The sequence below is a fragment of the Myxocyprinus asiaticus genome, chromosome 10, assembly GCF_019703515.2.
Source record: "Myxocyprinus asiaticus isolate MX2 ecotype Aquarium Trade chromosome 10, UBuf_Myxa_2, whole genome shotgun sequence".
Lineage (NCBI taxonomy): Eukaryota > Metazoa > Chordata > Actinopteri > Cypriniformes > Catostomidae > Myxocyprinus > Myxocyprinus asiaticus.
In genome coordinates, this window is record NC_059353.1 from 43,567,583 (window position 1) to 43,589,153 (window position 21,571).

At 37.1% G+C, this 21,571-nt stretch overlaps 1 protein-coding gene and 1 non-coding gene across 3 annotated transcripts in view; one reads left to right on the forward strand and one right to left on the reverse strand.

The window, feature by feature from the left end:
- Positions 1-807: 807 nt before the first annotated feature.
- Positions 808-21,571, reverse strand: part of LOC127447378 (dual specificity calcium/calmodulin-dependent 3',5'-cyclic nucleotide phosphodiesterase 1A-like) — an 85,720-nt gene continuing 64,956 nt past the window's right edge. For both annotated transcript variants that reach the window (XM_051709218.1, XM_051709219.1), the window contains 12 exons: positions 20,622-20,804; positions 17,801-17,867; positions 17,462-17,578; positions 13,705-13,845; positions 13,415-13,515; positions 8,404-8,529; positions 8,163-8,264; positions 7,578-7,698; positions 7,129-7,210; positions 4,952-5,066; positions 4,678-4,865; positions 808-2,494 (listed from right to left, as the gene is read on the reverse strand). In XM_051709218.1, the coding sequence (XP_051565178.1) occupies positions 2,226-2,494; positions 4,678-4,865; positions 4,952-5,066; positions 7,129-7,210; positions 7,578-7,698; positions 8,163-8,264; positions 8,404-8,529; positions 13,415-13,515; positions 13,705-13,845; positions 17,462-17,578; positions 17,801-17,867; positions 20,622-20,804 (1,612 nt within the window). In that variant the 3' untranslated portion in view covers positions 808-2,225. The remainder of the gene's footprint in view (positions 2,495-4,677; positions 4,866-4,951; positions 5,067-7,128; positions 7,211-7,577; positions 7,699-8,162; positions 8,265-8,403; positions 8,530-13,414; positions 13,516-13,704; positions 13,846-17,461; positions 17,579-17,800; positions 17,868-20,621; positions 20,805-21,571) is intronic.
- On the forward strand, positions 6,177-6,366 carry LOC127447669 (U2 spliceosomal RNA). Its single transcript, XR_007898406.1, has one exon. It is a non-coding gene; the product is annotated as a U2 spliceosomal RNA (small nuclear RNA).

A 21,571-nucleotide genomic window follows, 5' to 3' on the forward strand; every position in this document is an offset into this window, starting at 1 on the left:
AATTTGAGGGGGTTGCTTAATATAAAATAATGTCACAATGTCACTTCTTTATTTTATGCAAAAACAACAACTATATATACTATTTGTGTATAACGCAAAAAGTGTTTTGGCAACCTTATAAAACAGTTTTCATAAAAAAAATTCATGATTTCAACAGATGTTCTAGGTATTTTTTATTATCATTCTGTTTTTGATAAATGAGTGTACAGATCACTAGCAGAGGTGCAGAGCCGTATGTGTTCAGGTCAGAAATCCTTTTTATTTGATGTTTTCTGTTTACTTGCTACAATTAAATCACCTTGAGTTCAAATGTGCTTTCAACCTAATGTTCAGTCATGGTGTGTGTGTGTGTGTGTGTGTGTGTGTGTGTGTGTGTGTGTGTGTGTGTGTGTGGGCGGGTTTGGGTGGTTTACGAGGAAAATTTTTTTAGGTTACAAACTGGTAATTACAAGGGTATTATGCTATAAATGTGGTTTATGAGGACATTTCTAGTGTCCCCATAATTCAAATCGCTTAAAATACATACTAAATTATGTTTTTTTGAAAATGTAAAAATTTAGTGAGGGTTAGGTTTAGGGGTAGGGTAAGGGGATAGAATCTATAGTTCATACAGTATAAAAATCATTATGTCTATGGAGAGTCCTCATAGTGATAGCCGCACCAACATATGTGTGTGTGTGTGTGTGTGTGTGTGTGTGTGTGTGTGTGTGTGTGTGTGTGTGTGTGTGTGTGAGAAAGTAAAGACACAAAGTATTACTTCAGCACACACTTCAATCAGTTAAAAAAGATGCAATGACAAAAATAAAGTTTGTTTTTGTCAGTTTATGTCATATATATATAATGCAAAAATGTATTAATATTTTTACATAAACATTATAAAACATGATACAGTGATTTGGTAGCATGTTTAAAACCTCATGAAACTGTTCAGATGAACAGTGTAAAAACAGACAATGGCTATGTTCGAAAAGCATACTACCATCCTACTCTTACTATTTCTGCAGTATATACAGTATTAATTTATGTATATAATGCACAGTACGCAAATGTTTTGCTTGGAATACCTGGATGATATACATTTGCCAAAAAATACGCAGTATAGAAAAGAGCACACTGCATGGAATACTGTATCCCAATACTGTATATTTTTAGCATTGGACTGCCAAATGTTAAGATATTTTTATGCAAAATTTGATTTAAAATGCTAAATAACTTATTTGTTTTCAAGACAAATGGACACCACTCGCTGTCATGTTGTCACAGGTCATGTTACTGTTTGAAATGGTTATCTTTGCGTAATACATTGTTTCACTTACTATTCTCAAAAAAATAGGCCGCAAACAGTAAATCAGTGAGCTAGTATTCAATTCAAAACATAGTCAATGTATGCAACATTTGTTTAGACACTGGCTATGTGATATAATACTGTATGGAATTAAAGGGACACAATTCTCTTCATTTGGAGACTGAAGGGTTGCCATGTTGTTTGTTTAAATGAAATGTCGCCCCCTTCAGGACACATACCTCAACAACAGCCAGTGCGTATCTTTACCATTAGGTAAAAATTGGCTCACTGATGGCATGTTATACTTAAATTTTACAGCTGCACATAGTATGAGTCATGCTACAATAAAAAAAATGCTCTTTATGAATTGTTCTGGAAACTGGACTGAATAACATTCATAAGTACACAGAGAAACGTGCCGGAACACCATAAAATATTCCTGATTTGCTGCCAGTCCACCTAATGTTCCATAAAGAGCCCATAAACATGACCGTATTAAGTAGAAAACCCAAAACTAATTGTGGTGCAAAGTGTAGCTGCGTAATCTTTAATAAATAACGACACAGTCTACAAAAAAACCATTAACAAAAAATAAAAAAATAAACAAATTAAATCAACAGAAAAAAAGCCCGGGAAGCAAAAAGGTAGCTTTGCATTTCAGGGACTCTCTAAATCCATCCCAAGGGATGGTAAAGGTCCATCTCCTGCAATAACACAGTTGCCATGACAACACTGCACACTACCGTCTCTATGACGATGCACAAGTCGCTCCGTGGACATTTTGTACATCCGTTTGCACAATTAGCCCTCCAAGCCCAAGAGTATAACAGCATTACAATACAATGAGGACAATGCTATGTACATCATCCTTGAGTTTGTGATTAAAAACACAGCAAAAGCTGCATTAAAAACATTCAAATTCCACACTGACGTAGTGACGTCAGGCAGTTTTACCGTTCCAAGGCAGAGTTTTTGAGCTGTGCTCGTCAGCTGAACCATTGCCATGTCCCTCTGTGGGGGACTGGTAACTCTGGTCCAGAGAGTCCTGGGAAGAGTGAGTCGAGTCTGTATAGTTCAGTTCGTTCAGCGACTTTGATTCAGACTCCTGACTCCCTCTGGCTGGACTGCTGTGTGACAGTGTGACTTTTGCATTCCTCAAGGGGTCCACTTCCTGTTCTGACATTCTCTCATGTTCCTTATTGGCCAACTCTGGAAGTGAGATCCAAAGTTATTATCATTAACGGGATAGTTCATTTAAAAATGGAAATTCTATAATTTACTCACCCTCATGTTGTTCCAAACCTATATGACTTTCTTTCTTCCGTGGAAAATAAAATGAGATGTTAGGCAGAATGTTAGCGACTGACAGCCTCAGTTTCACTTTCATTGTAAGATGCAATAAAAGGGAATGGTGACTGGGGCAAACATACTGCCTAACATCTCCTTTTGTTTTCCATGGAAGAAAGAAAGTTATACGAGTTTGAAACAACATGAAGGTGACTTAATGACGACTATTTTAATATTTGGGCGAACTATCCCTTTAACTAAAAGTATCAGCTCTGTAGTCAAATGTAAAAACAAATTTGAATGGATAAGTTGGACTAGACAGTGGAGGAAAAGCATGTAAGGAAACTCCTTAAATACTGTTTAAAAACATCCCAGGATGCACCTCATAAAGTTTTATACTGTGTATATACGTATATACTGTATATGTATGAAGAATATATATATATATATATATATATATATATATATATATATATATATATATATATATATATATATTTATATGTGTGTGTGTGTGTGTGTGTGTGTGTGTGTGTGTGAAGAATATCTCAGCTCTGTTGGTCCTTACAATGCAAGTAAATGGTGACCAGAAGCTCTAAAAATTACATAAAGACCACATAAAATTAATCCATATGACTCCAGTGGTTTAATCCATGTCTCCAGAAGTGTGGGTGAGAAACAGATCAATATTTAAGTTATTTTTTATTATAAATCTCCACTTTCACATTCTTTAACATTTTGAAAGTGAAAGTGGAAAAATATTGATCTGTTTCTCACCCACACCTAACATATCACTTCTGAAGACATGGATTAAACCACTGTAAAAGGATTAATTTTATGTGGCCTTTATGTGATTTTTGGAGCTTCAAAGGCCTGGTCACCATTCACATTGTAAGGACCAACAGAGCTGAGATAGTCTTCTAAAAATCTTTGTTTGTGTTAAGCAGAAGAAAAAAAGTCACTCACATCTGGAATGGCATAAGGGTGAATAAATGATCAGAGAATTTTAATTTTTGGGGGAACTGTCCCTTTAACACACTTCTAAAGCCTGAAAAATGAGGCATACTGTATAAAAATGAAAACTGCCACCAGACATGCAATATGCGTCTTTACTGCTTAAATTATTGGCCCACATACAGTAAATAATCATATTTGACTTTAATAGTATCATATTGAATATTCAAACTTAATAACAGCCGGTTTCAACTGAACAAGTTACCTACTGCATTCAAAATAAATACAGACATAATTTTAGAAGTATTACATTATTTTTATATTTGTAATGTAATAAGACGGGTCCTGTTCGTCCCGTTAGATACATGGTAGCATATGATAATCGTTAGATAATATTTGACCTACTATCGGTCACAGCAATTGCACTTTGGAAATTAAAATCAGTTTGGAAATTAATTTGGAAATTACAATCGTTTGCGATCAGAGTTTGTGCTATTCCTCTGTGTAAAGTTTGAGCTTATTAGAGCAGACGCAATAACAATGAAGGTGTGTCTTTGTTTGACTTTGTGTCAGAGTTTTTCCTAATCCACTGATTCTGATGGAAATTTAAAGAAGCCCAAATCTCCAATAATATTTCAGAAATGAGGTATTTCAAACCCTACAAAAATCACTTTTTGGTCATTTTCAGATTTATTTAAATTAAGCGCCCACTGAAAACAGTTATTTTCCGCAGTGCCAAAAGAATATGAAAGTGCTGGATCCGAGTGTTTTTTGTAAACAGTAACTTCATATATCTATATTAGAGCTGTCGATTGAACACGTTAATTTGTGCGATTAATTAAAAATGAACGCAATTAACCACGCCCCCGATCTGTACGTAAATTCTGTAATACAGAATGTTTCTACCATCGGAGCAATTCAAGCTTGATGTACCACCTTGATGCAATAGGGGGTAGTCAGCGCTCCACCTGTACAGACAACATGCCTCACCAAACGAACAAGAGCAACAGGCAGCACAGCCTTCCACAGATGACGAGCTCTTGTGCTCAATGACAGCTTAACCGAGCACAAAAGAACGCAGGGATCTCGAGATGGGTTTTTTAAAGTTTCAAACTACGTGTAACTTGTAAAACATATACACTTGTACACACCTTGAACAGACAGCTCTTTCCAGCGCTCCTTGTTGTTCTGAATGATTTCAGAGAGCAGGTGTTGCACTCGTTTCAGGTCGATGCTGCCCAGTGAGTAATCTGTAGTGCCTCCCTGCTCGTCATTCGAACCACGACCGCTGTGTCTCTGTACTGACTCCACCACTGCGGCCGAGCCCCGACCTGTTAAACTGCATTACACAAGCAGATTATGCACAGATTTTAATCCCTGCATAAAAACACCTTTACCATGATGAACACATGAACTTCATCTCACCTTGACCTGCGGACCCCCTCAGATTTTACAGCTTCCTCTATGAGAGGACTAATGATTTTCTCTGTGCTGTCGACCAGAACAGAGAACGTGGGCTCCACGATAAAATCAATGAACCCTTGATGGAAAAAAAGGGTGTAGTTTGTTTAGAAACCTCTGTCATTTATTTAACTTGTTAGAAAGTCATTAGCAATAACGGGATTTACTGTAGATCAAGACACTTATGGTGTCAATAAATCAAACTGTACATTTATGAGTTTCATTAAACATCAAAAGAGAGCATATTATTGTTACAGTAGACTATTTGTGGCAGTAAAGAGCTAAGTATGGCAAGACTAAACTCATTTCTGTAAGGCTGTGTTTGGAATAGCATATTAGGCAACTACTCTTAACACATCTGCAGTAGAATGTATACTGTGCACAATTAGACAAATGAACCAGAAGAATCAGCCAAGATCTCTTTTTTGACTCATTATTTGATTGTACTGCTAAAAGACATTTTTAGACAAAACTGAATTAAAAATATAGCATAAGTATTGACTTAAGTTCTGATTTCCAAGATCCATAACTGGACCCTACTAACAAGCAACGTGATAAGGTCATGTGACAACTACCGTTTGAAATGTTCAGCATGGAACAATGCCTAATGTTTCACTTAATAATTAAAAAAAGGCAGTATACTGTGTAGTATTCACTGTGTATTTAGCTTGTATTCCATTCTAGCTGATAAGTCAATGGCTATGTTTTAAATGGAATACCAACTTACTACGTACTGAATAGGACTGGGTAAAAATATAGATTTTCTGATGCATCGCAATCTTCATTTGAATGCTCTCGATATCAAGATTGATCTTTCACTGCCTGCACAACTCTCTAAAATCCCTCGCATATGAGACCAAATTTCACGCTATGTGACTAAAAATATCAGTGATTAGCCACTGGCTGGTAAATGTTCAAATTTCACTATCCAGTGATTAAGTAGTATATTTGCAAAGAAGTTCAGCATCCTTTCACTGCATGTTGAGGGTAAAAGTTTGGTTTGAGTCATTCCGTGTGATGTGTGTCCAAAGACAAGATCCACGCAATCCATCTGTCATTAAATAATATCTCTTTTAATACTTTCTGTTCTTTACAGTCAATTGTTGATCAGAAACAACAAAATATAAACATTTAATTCTATTTATGAATAGCAAAAATGAGGTAAAACAGCCATTGGAGTCCTCTCTCATTAAAATGAGGCCTTTTGGCTAAGATCAAGTGTAGTATCTGTTCTTATCAGTTTAATATCTGATACGTCTCCTATCCGGGGACCATATATTAAATTGCTTTTTGGGCCTGGGAGATGGAAGCGGGGCTTGCTCCGTCCACTCCACGTATCGACTTGGTATTGCAGTATGTCCAAGCATGGTGCACTTCCCTTTCAGGGGGGGCAGTTGTGGCTCAGCGGTTAAGGCTCTGGGTTACTGATCAGAAGGTCAGGGGTTCAAGCCCCAGCACCACCAAGATGCCACTGTTGGGCCCTTGAGCAAGGCCCTTGACCCTATCTGCTCCAGGGGCACTGTATCATGGCTGACCCTGCACTCTGACCCCAGCTTGGCTGGGATATGTGAAAAAAAGAGTTTCACTGTATATGTGCAAATGTATAATGTGTGAAAAATAAATATAATAAAAAAATAAAAACTAAATAAAAAAAAAATGTGCTCATTTACAGAACTGTCGGTTTTCTTAAAGAGACAGTACCGATTTTTGGCACGTATTCAACAAATCAATGTAAATAGTATAAATTATGCATGACACAATAGACATGTAACAAAATATAATATATACAACATAAAATCATATTTATTGATGGAATATATTAATTTGTACATTTTTTAAAAGCTTAAATGTGACCAAACTTATGAAGAACAAATAAATATAATTTGTAGAATTTATATTTTCGTAATGTACCTAGTTAGAAGGTCCCCTGTATAATTAACAGCATTAGCTGGGACAGAATTACTTTCAAATGTAAGCAAAATGGACATTACAACTGAAATACAGTATACCCACATGAATCGAATTGAAATCGGGATCGAAAGCTTGTAATAAAAAATTAAAAAATCTGCATACTGTGCACAGTATGCATAATATATACTGCAGAGATAGAATGCGAGTATGTTTGTTTGTGAGAGCTCTACCTATCTGAGACTGGGCAATCATAGTGGCTTTCCGGTCACACAGTGGAGAGAACGGCAGTCCTAATTCTGCCTCCTTGTCACCCTGCAGAAAGAATAAAAGAACCGAAGACAATTACTCACTCACACCTTTAAAAGCTCAACAGTCTGATTAAACTGTCCTCTTTCCTCTATTGTGCTTGAGCAGTGAGGCAGACATGCCTATTCATTTTGAGCCAATGCATTTACATGTCTAATTTTCATCAGTTCAACCAAGTTGCATCTAAAACTGCCACTAGTGCTCAAAACAATGACAATATGATATCCCTGAAAGCAGTAAATCAACTTTCGGAATCCACTTTTCCCCTGCAATACCCCCTGATATTGTTCTTGTGTGCAGTAAATGTGTGTTTCTCTGAGACTTTTGCTTGTGTATTTTGAAATAATGATTATTATGTGTGTGTGTACGGTACCTGTCTGAAGAACTCCTCCATAAGTGCTTGGGTCCAGCGGTAGTGCAGCTTCCAGCCCTTAGCAGGATGACTGATATCAGCTGCGTGCAGCATCAGAGACAATGCTTTAGCCTTGTCTATTCTGATAAAACACATAAATAGATTCATCAGTCATATACAAACCCTTATACTATCAATACTAGATGTAAGATACAGTTGAAGCAACATAACTCAATTATGACTCCATAAACAACCACATTTGCACACATACTATACAGTACACATTCGCAAACACAGAACACACTCTTAACTAAAATGGACGAATGAGGAGCCATCCAAAAAGGGCACTTAAGCCACACTTAAAAATGTTTGAATCTCATGTAATGGCATTACATAACTATATACTAAACCAAGTGGCATTTATTTTAAAGAAAAATTGCACAAGCACACTTTCCAGGCAAAAAAAATAAAAATAAAAATAAAATAAAATAACAAAAAGAAGATCAAGTTTTAAATGATAAAAAACGTTTTGGTTGTGTGTGAAACATGTCCAAAGTTGTGTGAACTTGAAGGGAGCCACTAAAAATCACCTTGGGTGTCACTCACCCCTCTGGCTGTTGCAGTGCATTTCTCATAGTCTTGATCTGCTGGAAATGACAGGACATATCTGTGCTCATGACCATTTCGATCACCAGTGTACGCAGCTCCCTGTGGGGAACACGGGATATCAGAACACATACACACACACACACACACACACACACAGTGAGAACTTTCCCATTCCTCACAGGAACTCCATGTCCAGGGACAGTTGGGCACACACTTAGAGTGACAAACCCCAGCGTACCTCCAGTCGTCTTTGGAGAGATTCACCAGGATGTTCATCTCGTCTTCCTGCATGAGTCTGTAAGCTGCACTCACATGGTGGTTTTCCAGAACAGAGCGATCATTGTACAGGATGGCAACTTCTGATCTGCGCAGAACCAAAGAAAGAGGAGTCAAAAACTTCTTCAGTAAGCATACACAATAGAAGGAATATTACAGGAACCAACACTCTTCAAAATAGAGGTTCCAATTAGTTTCACATCCTTTTTAAAAGGGAATGTTTACACAAAAAAGAAATTTCTGTTATCATTTACTCACCCTCATGCCATTCCAAAAGCATATGATTCTCTATCCATTCGACTTGTACGCTACATTCAATGCTACTAGTTTTGTGTAAGGAACAGACTAAAATTGAAGCCGTAATTGACTGAAAATCGAGTAGCATGACCATACTTCAGTATTTCTCAATTTGTGTTTCACAGAAGAAAAAAAGTCACAGTTTTGGAACAATGGAACAATGTAATAAAGACCTTTTTTCATCTTAAAAGAACCATACAGCCAACTCAAAAACCATATACAGCGAAAATTCCTTAAAGCAATTGCTCACCCAAAAATGAAAATTTTGTTCAATTTGATTGTCAGCATTCTTCTTGGCTATCTATGCTGTCAAATCTGGTAATGTCCTGGAGCAGTCATGATGAATCTGTAAGGACTACCAATATGATCAATGCAATGTTATAGTTTTGGAATGATGTATAAGGAAGTATGCCCAGCTTAGTAAAAGTTCACCCAAAAAATGAAAATTCTCTCATCATTTACTCACCCTCATGCCATCCCAGATGTGTATGACTTTCTTTCTTCTGCAGAACACAAACAAAGATTTTTAGAAGAATATTTCAGCTCTGTTGGTCCATACAGTCCAAGTGAATGGTGACCAAAACTTTGAAGCTCCAAAAAGCATACAGAGGCAGCATACAATAATCCACAAGACTCCTGTGATTTAATCCATGTCTTCTGAAGTGATCCAATCATTTTGGGTGAGAAAACACCAAAATAAAACTCCCTTTTCACTGTAAATATTGACATTAGCAGTCTCCTTGGCGATCATGATTTAATGCTTGATTACTCTTCCTAGCACCATCTAGTGCTCTGCGTATATGTCAAGCACTAGGAAGTGTAATCGAGCTTGAAATCATGATCGTGCTTAGAGACTGCAATGGCAAGATGCACAATGAGAAAGGAGTTATATTTTGGTCTGTTCTCACCCAAAATCTATTGGATCACTTCAGAAGATATGGATTAAACCACAGGAGTCACATGGATTACTTTTATTCTGCCTTTTTTTTTTTTTTTTTTTTTTGGAGCTTTAAAGTTTTGGTCACCATTCACTTGCATTGTATGAACCTAAAGAGCTGAGATATCCTTCTGAAAAAAATCTTCGTTTGTGTTCTGCAGAAGACAAGATAGCATGAGGGTGAGTAACGATGAGCTAATTTTCTTTTTTGGGGGAACTATTTGGGTGAATTTGTCTTTTTCTGTCAGAATATGCTGCACAGCTCCTGGTCCAAGCTTTGATCATTTCAAGACTGGACTACTGTAATGCTTTGTTGACTGGCCTACCAGCTAACACAATTAAGCCACTGCAAATGGTCCAGAATGCAGTAGCGCATCTGATCTTCAATCAGCCAAAAAGGGCTCATGTCACCCCACTCTTGATTTCACTTTACTGGCTACCTGTAGCTGCTCGCATCAAATTCAAGGCTTTGACTCTGGCATTCAGGACAGCCAATGGATCTGCAACCACTAACTTCAATTCACTTCTACAGGTCTATGCTCCAACTTGCTCTCTGCGATCTATGAATGAGCGGCGTCTGGTGGTCCCATCACAAAGAGGCTCAAAGTCTATTTCACGATCTTTCACTTTCTCTGTTCCTCTGTGGTGGAATGAACTTCCAACCTCCACACGATCTGCTGATACCATCTCAACATTCAAGAACCATCTGAAAACACATCTGTTCCGCGAGCACTTAACCAATCCACACTAATTGCACTTACTATTGAACTTGCACTTACTGTTCAAAAACAAAAACAAAATCTTTCTCGGTCTCTTTCTTTTGTGCTAGCGCCTATACTACTCCAGCCACCTTGAAAACCTGGTAGTGCAACACTGTAGATGTTGTTGAACTTTGTATGACAAATTGCTTGCTATGTTCCTCATTTGTAGATCGCTTTGGATGAAAGCATCTGCTAAATAACTAAATGTAAATGTATTCCTTTAATAAGATCAAGGTTGTTTGCTGATCCTAAGGTGCTGCAAAGAACCATTTTAAAATAAAAAAGTGGATGTTCCAGTCAGTATTTATCTTTTAGCCAGTTCCACACAATATGATGCATTTCTGAACAATGACTGTATATTTTATTCAGTGAGACAAATAACACTCTTTCTTTTCTGGAATAAACTTAAGGAGAACCAACCTGGTTTTATGTCAAGTCATAATAATTATTACGAGACGGACAAATCAAAAGAAATACTCTTCATACAAAAATGTACAACTTTTACTCAAATATAGAAAAAACTAACAAACGAATTATGTTATTATGATTTTTCCTAAGTGTAATTCCTTACCCTAACCAAACCATGATTTTAATAGGAAAATCCCTTTTTTATACCATGGAAGAAAACATTGGGTGTGGAATGAGACAAGGGAAGCGTATTACAGGTTATTGACATACATCAGTCATTTATATTCTATAAATCAATTTGGAATGTTTAGCCAAATTTGTTCACAGACATTCCCTTTCTTTTTTTTTTTTTCTCTCCCCAATTTGGAATGCCCAATTCCCAATGCGCTCTAAGTCCTCATGGTGGCATAGTGACTCGCCTCAATCCAGGTGGCGGAGGACGAATCTCAGTTGCCTCCGCGTCCGAGACCGTCAATCTGTGCATCTTATCACGTGGCTTGTTGAGCGCGTTACCGCGGAGACATAGCGTGTGTGGAGGCTTCACGCTATTCTCCGTGGCATCCACTCACAACTCACCACGCACCCCACCGAGAGTGAGAACCACATTATAGTGACCACGAGGAGGTTACCCCATGTGACTCTACCCTCCCTAGCAACCGGGCCAATTTGGTTGCTTAGGAGACCTGGCTGGAGTCACTCAGCACGCCCTGGATTCGGACTCACGACTCAAGGGGTGGTAGTCAGCATCTTTACTCACTGAGCTACCCAGGCCCAGACATTCCCTTTCTTAAAATAAAGTTTTGGATTAGAGGCTAGCAAATTTGATGCCTGTATTGTATTGATTTGAAATTCTGTTCGCTGATTGATTGGTCTCAGTGGAAATAAAAGTCAATGGGAAGCACGATATGTTACGATTTTGTCATCTCATACAAATGATTACAAGCCTCATCTCCCACAACTCACTGATGACATCTCTAAAATAACCATACACTCTAACTCACCAACTAGAACTCAGAACTCCTTGCCGACTGTTTTTGTTCATTGTAAAAGCAAATGTTGAAATGTGCTTCTCTGGATAATAATGTCTGCAATGTGTTATCATGCAAAATGAGGCCTGCAAAATGAGTAACTGTCTGAAGGATCCACTGGCATTTATTAATGTGGATAAGATAATAGTCATACAGGAACTAACACAGAACATCAGTAGAGATTCTGATGTAGATTCTGCCACTGACGATTAATTAAATACACAATAAATCCTGCTATCAGCCCACCAAGATAAACTGCATTAGAAAGTGACCAATATAGTCTTGAGCTGTGTTTCAATTAAGTCTTAATATCTCCTGTATATCCATATACACATACTCTCTGGATCTCACTCATTGGCTCTGTTCCAAAACATAGCGAGCTGCCTACACGCATCTGACGTGAAGGCTTTTTCCAAAAGGTAGGCAGGAATTTTTTGCTTCTAAGACACCTCCTTTTAGCCAAATTCTAAGGCAGCATCGCATATATCCTTCATGGAGCAGGCAATTCCATAAAGCCTTGCAACAATTTCAGTAAAAAATTTACTATTTTACCCAATATTTGTGTGTTATGTACAGTATTTTATGTTTACTATATTACATTATTAATCACAAATTTGGTTTATAGTTTATTCATGATTTGCACGTGAATAATAACTTTCAGTCAGTTCATTAACGTGATCGTATGTAGAAATCGACCGATATATATATATATATATATATTTTTTTTTTTTTTTTTTTTAACAAGTTACAACTGATACCATTACCGGTAATTTTTATGTTTACATGTCTGATAACCGAAATGCAGAGCTGGCATTTAAATATTTTTTATTTATTTGCACAATGGTAATTAAAAAAATCATAAGACTACAACAATAAAAACATAATAGCATTAGCCTATTAATATTTTAATATTAATAAGTAATACCAAATGTTTATATGTTTATATATACATATATGCCACTATTTTTTTATACACCCACCAGATGGCGGCATTTATTTGATACTAACAAAAAATGATAACCAATTAAGCAGAAAAGTGTAAATATCAGTTAAAAACAAGTAAAACCAAACATCGGTCGATCTCTAATCATTTGCCTTCAGAAGACTTGGAATACGAGTCAATGCACAAGTCACATGGACTACTTACACTTTTAGGTGCTTTTTAAGTGTTACAGTGAGTTGCTATTATCTGCCATTGTATGGAAATCAGCGATTACAACATTCTTTTAAGTATCCCCTTTTGTGTTTCACAGCCAGAAACGAAGTCATCTGGGTTTGGAACAACATTAGGGTGAGTAAATAATGATAGTTTGATAGTTAGATTTGGGTAAACAATATTAAAACATAATCTTTTGGCTGGTTAAGACAGGTTTAAAGGTAACTTCAGTTTGATCTTTTGATGTGACATTATGGTGCCTTGGAAGCCATTTGTAAACCAGATTCCAAAGGAGGTAAATTCTTACAAAAACACTGTCTGTTAAGTCAACAATACTCTCTCTGTAATTCCTTCAGTGCTGCTTCTTACTGAAGGTCATCACACACCTGGTCTGTATGTGGAAGTTATTGGTGGTTCCTGTGTGTTCAAAGTCATGGATAGCAGCAGCAAACACCATTGCCAATATTTCCAGTTCAGTGAGCCAGTGCTGTGAGAGAGCAGAGCACTAAGCCATTACCCAAATAATTATCATAAGCATGAATCAACATCATTACAGCACATTTCATCAACCACACACATAAACCTCAAATGTTCAGCTCATATTGATTATAAACAGCTGTCATATTTGTTTGTCAATGCCAGACAGTCAAGCACAAGTCACTGAGAGCTCACTCACCATAACCCCAGTGTGTAGCATCAGATAGTGTGCGGTCTGTGTGACATCGGCAGCGTGGATCAGATTGTGGTAAGGGTTTCTGTGCTTGCTGTAGCCCATTTCCAGAGCTTCCACAAAGCACACCAAGGAGGATACTGGTATCTAAAAAGGGAAGAACATGCAGAATTTAATTATTCTTGTTCCAATTTCATTTAAAAATTGTGTAGCCAGTTGCAACAAATCCCTTCAGTTAATTAAGCTGATCCCTTAATCATTAAGGGCACTTGAATCCCCAATCTTGAATATTTGGTTACATACAGCTGTATACACTGATCAGCCACAACATTAAAACCACCTGCCGAATATTGTGTAGGTCCCCCTTGTGCCGTCAAAAGAGCGCCAACCCGCATCTCAGAATAGCATTCTGAGATTCTATTCTTCTCACCACAATTGTACAGATTGGTTATCTGAGTTACCGTAGACTTTGTCAGTTCGAACCAGTCTGGCCATTCTTTGTTGACCTCTCTCATCAACAAGGCATTTCCTTCCACAACAGTCTCTAGAATTTATTCAGAATGGTGCCAAAAACCAAAAACATTCAGTTCTGCGGACGGAAATGCCTTGTTAAAGAGAGAGGTCAACAGAGAATGGCCAGACTGGTTTGAACTGACAAAGTCTACGGTAACTCAGATAACCACCCTATACCAATTGTGGTGAGAAAAATAGCACCTCAGAATGCTATTCTGAGATGCGGGTTGGCGCTGTTTTGATGGCACAAAGGGGACCTACACAATATTAGTCAGGTGGTTTTAATGTTGCGGCTGATCGGTGTATACTAAACAAAAATACTAAATAAAACCAATAATTTTTGTAACGTAAGTCTTGAGTTTGTGATTCAAGTTTTTTTGACCATTTCATTATGATGTCATATGTCATAATTCGCTCCGGTTTAGGAGGAGGATGAGAGGGGTGAACATAGTGAAATCAATGCGTTTTCAAGTCACAACATATTAGTGTGGAAGTGGCCTAAGAAAATAGTGACAGTTTTAGCACAGTGTTTCATCTAGAAAATAGTTTTAGCAAAGTTTTCCGTTTGCATCAGAGAAAGAATCCAGATATAAATGGTACTGAACAGTATCTAAAAAATCAAACAAAAAATGTAATGGTTCAAAACAAAAACTGGTTCTTGATTCTATACCTTAATGAAGACACAGAATGGACCTCTAAGCTGCAGCCTGAGGCCTAAAATTTCCTGCCCTGTCTGATTAATAAAGCATGTTACAGACGAACAGGGCTTGCTTCCTGTGTTGGATCCATTTGAAGGCGCATAACAATCATGTGCAATCATATGGAGAGCAGAGACTCAATACTGACCACCTAAACCCAAACACTGGAAACATGCGTTGCATGCATTTATATTCTAATCATGGCAGCGAGGTTTGGCTCTTTGTGTAATTTTATAGTCTGTCATCACGGTACTGGTAAAAAGGGTAAGAACTGATGGGAGAAAAGAAAGAAATCGTCCAGATAGAGAATGTCAGACTGCTCATATCAGATGTATATCACGTCTACATGCCCTGTTATAGTATAAAAACATGTATGTTTTAGGGATTACATAACTTCGGACAGTTACTTCAAAGTTCTGCCAAGGCCTACAAACTGAATAATCTTTTGAAAATGAAAATGTTTGAATGTCACTGCATTAGATATAAAATATCAAACCAAGTGGCATTTGCAAACAAATGATGCTACACAAACTAATTCAAGTTTGACAAACAAAAAATGCCACAATATTGTTTGTCAATCTTAATATATATCTACTGCTTTATCATTTCAAACCAATTTTATTTTGTATTAAATGCTTTCCTTGAGAAGTGTGCTTTAATAAAATAAATGACCCCTTTTTGATATTGTGTTTTGTAATGCAATGACATTCAGACATTTTTAACCTAGTGTGACCCTGCGTCCACATGCGTGGACGTTGTATTTTGGCTTTGTTATACACAACGCATAATTAAAATGTTTTTAAACCAACTGAATACTGTTCACAAGACTCTAGACAGTCATTTAAGGTTTAAACTTCTGGAGCACCGAGACAAGTGACACAACAACATGACGTTGATTTCCTTGAAGCACCTCTTCGGGCGCACAGCCAACAAAAGTGCCACTGGTAAGAAACCTCTTTAAGTTTTTTTATTGAAACCTGTTTGGGTGTAAAGAGTCAAGTCTCTAGTTTCGTTTGATATGCCGCTTTTAAAAATTAATTCATTTTTCACACATCAGCGGGCTGATTAACATGATGTCCACATATGTGGATTTTGGGACATTATTCCCTTAAAAGTTGAAAAAACTTGTTAGTTATTTTGAATAACTTTCAACTCTAACACATCTGTGGGTCATTTCTTTCATTTTAATGTCAATTTTTTTATATTTTATTTTGTTATCACTGTACAATACGGATCTATTCATTAACATTAGTAAATACATTCCTATATTTACTATGCATTTTCACATTGAGACTGAATGGGTTCCTCCAAAAGCTGAAAAGTGTTGCTTTAAGAGGCTTTATATGGTGTTAGGATGTAAATAAGGTGCATTTTGAACTGTTCTGAGACCAGTGAAGACAGACAGCACACTGGAGGTTAAGTCATCCACTAAATAGAAAGCGAGGGAGCAAGGGAGCACATTGCATTCACTCCTAAAATCTGATCAGAAGTATAGACTGCAGATGATGTTTGGACCGCTCAACATGTTTAGCAGACATGGGACAATGGTAATCAGTACATAGATTCAGAATCTATAATGTATAATTTTATTTTAACATGGTTGGCAGTGATTGGATGATGCTGGCCATTATTTTGAATCAGAATGAATTATGCTAATTTCTGATGTAATGCCTGTAAAGTCTCAAAAACATGAATAACGAACACTCTTGGAAACATAATAAACAATTTGATGTACAAAATCTGACTTTCAATAGCTTGGTATTATTTAAAATTTCTCAGCTTAGTCCTGCTTTCCACATATGTTGACATACATTTTTTGGAAAACTATTTGCTCTAGATTTTTTTTTTTTTTTTTGCTTGTTTATTAGGTGGTACTAGTAACAAATCAAAAAGGGAAATGGAAAATGCACACAGCAGTCATGCTTAAGTCTCAGGAGGTTAAGTGTGATTTAAGTGCCTAAATACTGTTTGGGGCCAATAATCAGGGCCGATATTTCCAGTCAGAAGGATCCGGAAAAACACATCGGACAGTTAGCCTACAACTCATGCTGTGTGTGAAAGAAAACGTATTTCGTATGGAATTACTTTGAATTGGATGACAATGACATCACAGCAAAAGTTATAATTTGCAAGTTTTGTACTGCTGGAATTTCACGAGGTGGAATTACCAGTGTGGCTTAAGTGTCTAAATAATTTTAGGGGCCACTTTAAGTAACTTCTGACTGTTACATCAAAACCAGAATTATCTTTTCTTTCTAACCATCCTGCATGAACAGTATATGTAGATAGCAACACAAACATTGTGTAAAATTCATGTGTTACTTTAAAAAAAGCCCATGCAAAGTCAATTCTAATACCGATGTATTGCTGTAAAAAAAACCAAAAAAAAAAACCATTGTGACTCAAAAAGGAAGAAATATTAAGATATTAATGACAACATGGGGGAACTGGGGTTTTTACCAGCTCTCAGTTAATGGGAGTTCCCTATGGATTTATGAGTCAGACCAGATGTGAGCAATGCGTTTAATATTACACTTTTGGCACTCTCGTACCCTGAAGCGACTGATCAGGTCGTATCTGGTGAGCAGTTCGTACACCAGGAACTTCAGTGCGTGTTCATTACTCGCCTCTTGAAGCGTGAAGACATCGAATGACCATTTATCAACATCCTGAAACAGAGAAGACTCCAATATTTACCTATGCCACCATTTCATATGAGGAAACAAATGGAAACCTTTTGGAGACCTACATTTTTATGCATTTGGCAGATGCTTTTATCCAAAGTGACTAACAGTGCATTCAAGGTATACATTTATCAGTAAAAGTGTACCCTCAGAATCACACCCACAAGCATGGCATTTTTATAACCGTTCTGTAAAGATAATCTGTACCTTTAATGCTGCAATTACAGATGGTGGGTAGGTCAACCCTGCCATATTAGACGTTCTTCTGTACATTCTGCAAACACACACACACACACACACACACACACACACACACACACCATCATTAGCCTCTATTACCACACCAAAGGTATTATTATTTATATATTATTATATATAAACAACAGGTATTATTATTCATGATGTAATTCTAACCTGTGCAATATTTCTTTACAAAAAATATACATTTTATTTCAATGTGAATAAATTACTACATACTTGTGGATAGACTCACTTTTACGCTTATAAAGGACAAATCAAAGTGTCATTAAAGTAGTCCATGTGGCTTGTGCATCATATTCCATGTCTTCTGTAAGTATTCGGCAGGTTTTGCTCAGAAACAACCAGAAATACATGTAATTTTCAGTGTGTTCACAGTGCCATGCACGTTCTGCAAGAACTTGCATTGTTTAGCACTAAAAACAACTACTTTTATGTTACCATTGGGTCATTTTTAAGCTTTGAAGTGAGGCAATATCCACTACCCACAATGTATTAAAAAGATGGGCCGCAATATTCATATTCTCCCAATTTGGAATGTCCAGTTCCCAATGTGCTTTTAAGTCCTCGTGGTCGCGTAGTGATTCACCTCAGTCCGGGTGGCGGAGGACGAATCCCAGTTGCCTCTGCGTCCGAGACCGTCAACCCGCGAATCTTATCACGTTGCTTGCTGAGCGTGTTGCCACGGAGACATAGCGCGTGTGGAGGCTTCACGCCATCCACCGCGGCAACCACGCTCAACTCACCATGCGCCCCACCGAGAACGAACCACATTATAGCAACCACGAGAAGTTTACCCCATGTGACTCTACCCTCCCTAGCAACCGGGCCAATTTGGTTGCTTAGGAGACCTGGCTGGAGTTGGTCTGTTTTCTTGGACAATATGGAGAAAACAATTATATTTTCTGTAAATTATATATGTGTATATTTGCAACATATAGATGGCCCCAAAGCTAACAGTCATGGAGTGGACAGGCTAACAGGCATGGATTTCATGGGTCTTTAACACTGAATAAATTACACACATCGCATTTGATCATTAAGACTGCATAGTGTGCATTCAAAAGAGCCTTAAGCTCAACAGGTGTCTATGACATTCTCAGTGAGTTGCCATGGAAATGAGGAACTCTGCCCATGTGAGAGGAAGGCTGTTACTGTGCATTACTCAGAAGTGAGCATACATGCCACAGCAAAATAGACTGCTTTGCAAATGGGATGAATTGAGACATTTCATTTAAAGTCACTGGAAAAGATTATGCAGAAAAAGTCCTTAAGTATGTGTCTGTTATGTGTCGGTAATTATGGAGGACATTTTTCTCAGTTAGCAGGAACAAAATGTGCAGGTCTGTGAAAAGGGACTGTCTGTTTGATTTAAACTCACTTGTTGAAAAAACAAAGGCTCTGTTCCATGACCTAGTATGGTGCCTTGCTGACTATTAAGGATCCAATGTTGCCTTAGAATATGGCCAAAATTAGGTATCTTTGGAGGCAGATAATTGTGCTGTGCTATGCCTATGATGCCTTGCAATGCTGCCTACATATGTAGTGCCCTATGATTTCCGCGATGCGGAAAACATGGACAGAATCGCATAATCCAATCATTAAAAACAGAATTAAGTACTAAACACGGAATGTCAAGGATTTTGACATATTTGGGATAAAATGAATGTATTAATGCTCAATTAATCACATTTTAAATTTTGATATGTCCTAGTGCGATGATTAAACCACAAAAGGCGGAGATGTACTGGACACTCATACACTGATAACACCTCATCATAAGCATAAGCATCACGTGCGCACTCTGTTTGTAAACAGAGCGTGCAAGCTTGAAGAGCGCAGCACATGCAGACTATATATTTATATGATTAAATTGCAAACTTTTATGGTTTTATAAGCACAATTTAGCCATATAACTAACTGCTTATACGGAGGTGTGTAGCTGTCGTCAAAAACATACAAACTCAAATTGCTTCAATCGGCTTTCCGCCAAAATAAAAGCTCAATTTGACTAGACGCTTGAAATTGAAGAAATTGCGACAGTAATATACTACTACTGTATAGTAAAATGTTATATTTAATGAAGTAATAAATAATAATAATAACAATAATTAAGTAATTACTTTATATTTAAGCAGTATCTCACAAGCAAGAATCCTGTTGTACAGAATAAAAGTTTTTATCAATGCTTTCATTAATACTAAGATGCTCTGATGTGCAGCACATTATTTGACCAAAATAAATACCTCTAGTATTGTGTTTTGGATTGAGCGGTGAGGATCTGTATAGAAGCACTTAATTTGATAAATATAATGTAATGTTATGTTGACAAATAATTGTTTTGTTTTTCATTTGATTAAAATTCTAATTTTAATTAGACAGTTTTGTTTATGATTAATTTTAATTAAACTTTAAAACACTGCATTCAGAAAAAGTCAAATGAAAAACACAGAATTAGGGAAAAAAATAAAATAAAATGGAATTTGGGATAAAAAATAGGGCCCTACATATGCAGCTCACTAGTTTTTGTAACAGAGAACAATATTCTATTCAGAATCTGTCACAAAAATGAACAATATCTTAAGCTTTTATGTACGTTAATGACAATGACTAAAATACTGTAAATCATAATTTATCAAAATCATAATTGCAATCATTTTATAAATATCATGAGACTCTGTCAAAATACAGCTAATTCTAAATCATTTCTGATTATGGTGAACATACAAACTCTTGGATAACAACTAAACATTATAAATCAGCTTGATACCGTTCCACAAAGATCCCGGCTTGAACGGCGTGAACGATGCTGCGGAACCGCGGCTTCTCCTCGGGCCGTCTGCACACCACACCCATCTTCCTGGTGAAGGTTGAGGCCAGCCAATCCCGCACCTCCATGGGCACAGAGTCTGCCTGTATATCACTGAGTTCATCTTCCGTGTCCAGCAGTCGCCTAGAGAAGATAACAACCATTTTCAATCTTATTTGCAGTATGAGAGTCTTAATATGCCATTTGTACTTCACTCATCAGCCATTGCCTGACTCCAGCAATAGTCCTCAGTTACTGTAAAATAGAAACAGAATAATGTATTGGTCAGGTCGATTAATTGATCGCTGTTTGGCTATTTTGAGATTATTAGCATTGGCCAATAACCATGCCTACCATGCCCCTTGTGTTGGTTTCAAAATCTACTAATAGCCATGTTAATGGATCGTTTTCAGCAATTTAGTGTGTCTAGATTTTTATAATTGTTATATTATTGCACTCAGCTTAGCTCTGAAATATTTCATCAGTCAGGAAATTGTACTTGTGAGACTTGTGAGTACAATCTCTGTAAAATGATTTTTTAAAATCCCTGCTATCCTGATTTCAGCATCAGCCACTGAAAAACCTATAGCCTTGTCAACATATATCAGTTGACAGCTACCCAGGGATTGATTCTTGCCTTCAGATCCACACCTAAGATTACACATAGAGCTTTTTGAGACTCATTGAGTCCTTTTTGACATCTAACCAGGCCTGAGGGTAAATCCGGCCTCACTCTGAAGGTGCCACACAAAACTGATATAGGGTGAATATGTGCTCTAGTGACAATTTAAAAACCCATAGGAGTCTGCAGCCTGCATTCAGATGTGTGCATCAGTGGCTGTTGCAATACTGAACAAATGTTCAATAACTGGTGCTAATTTGGTTTAAAGATTAAAAACATGGGGGTTATA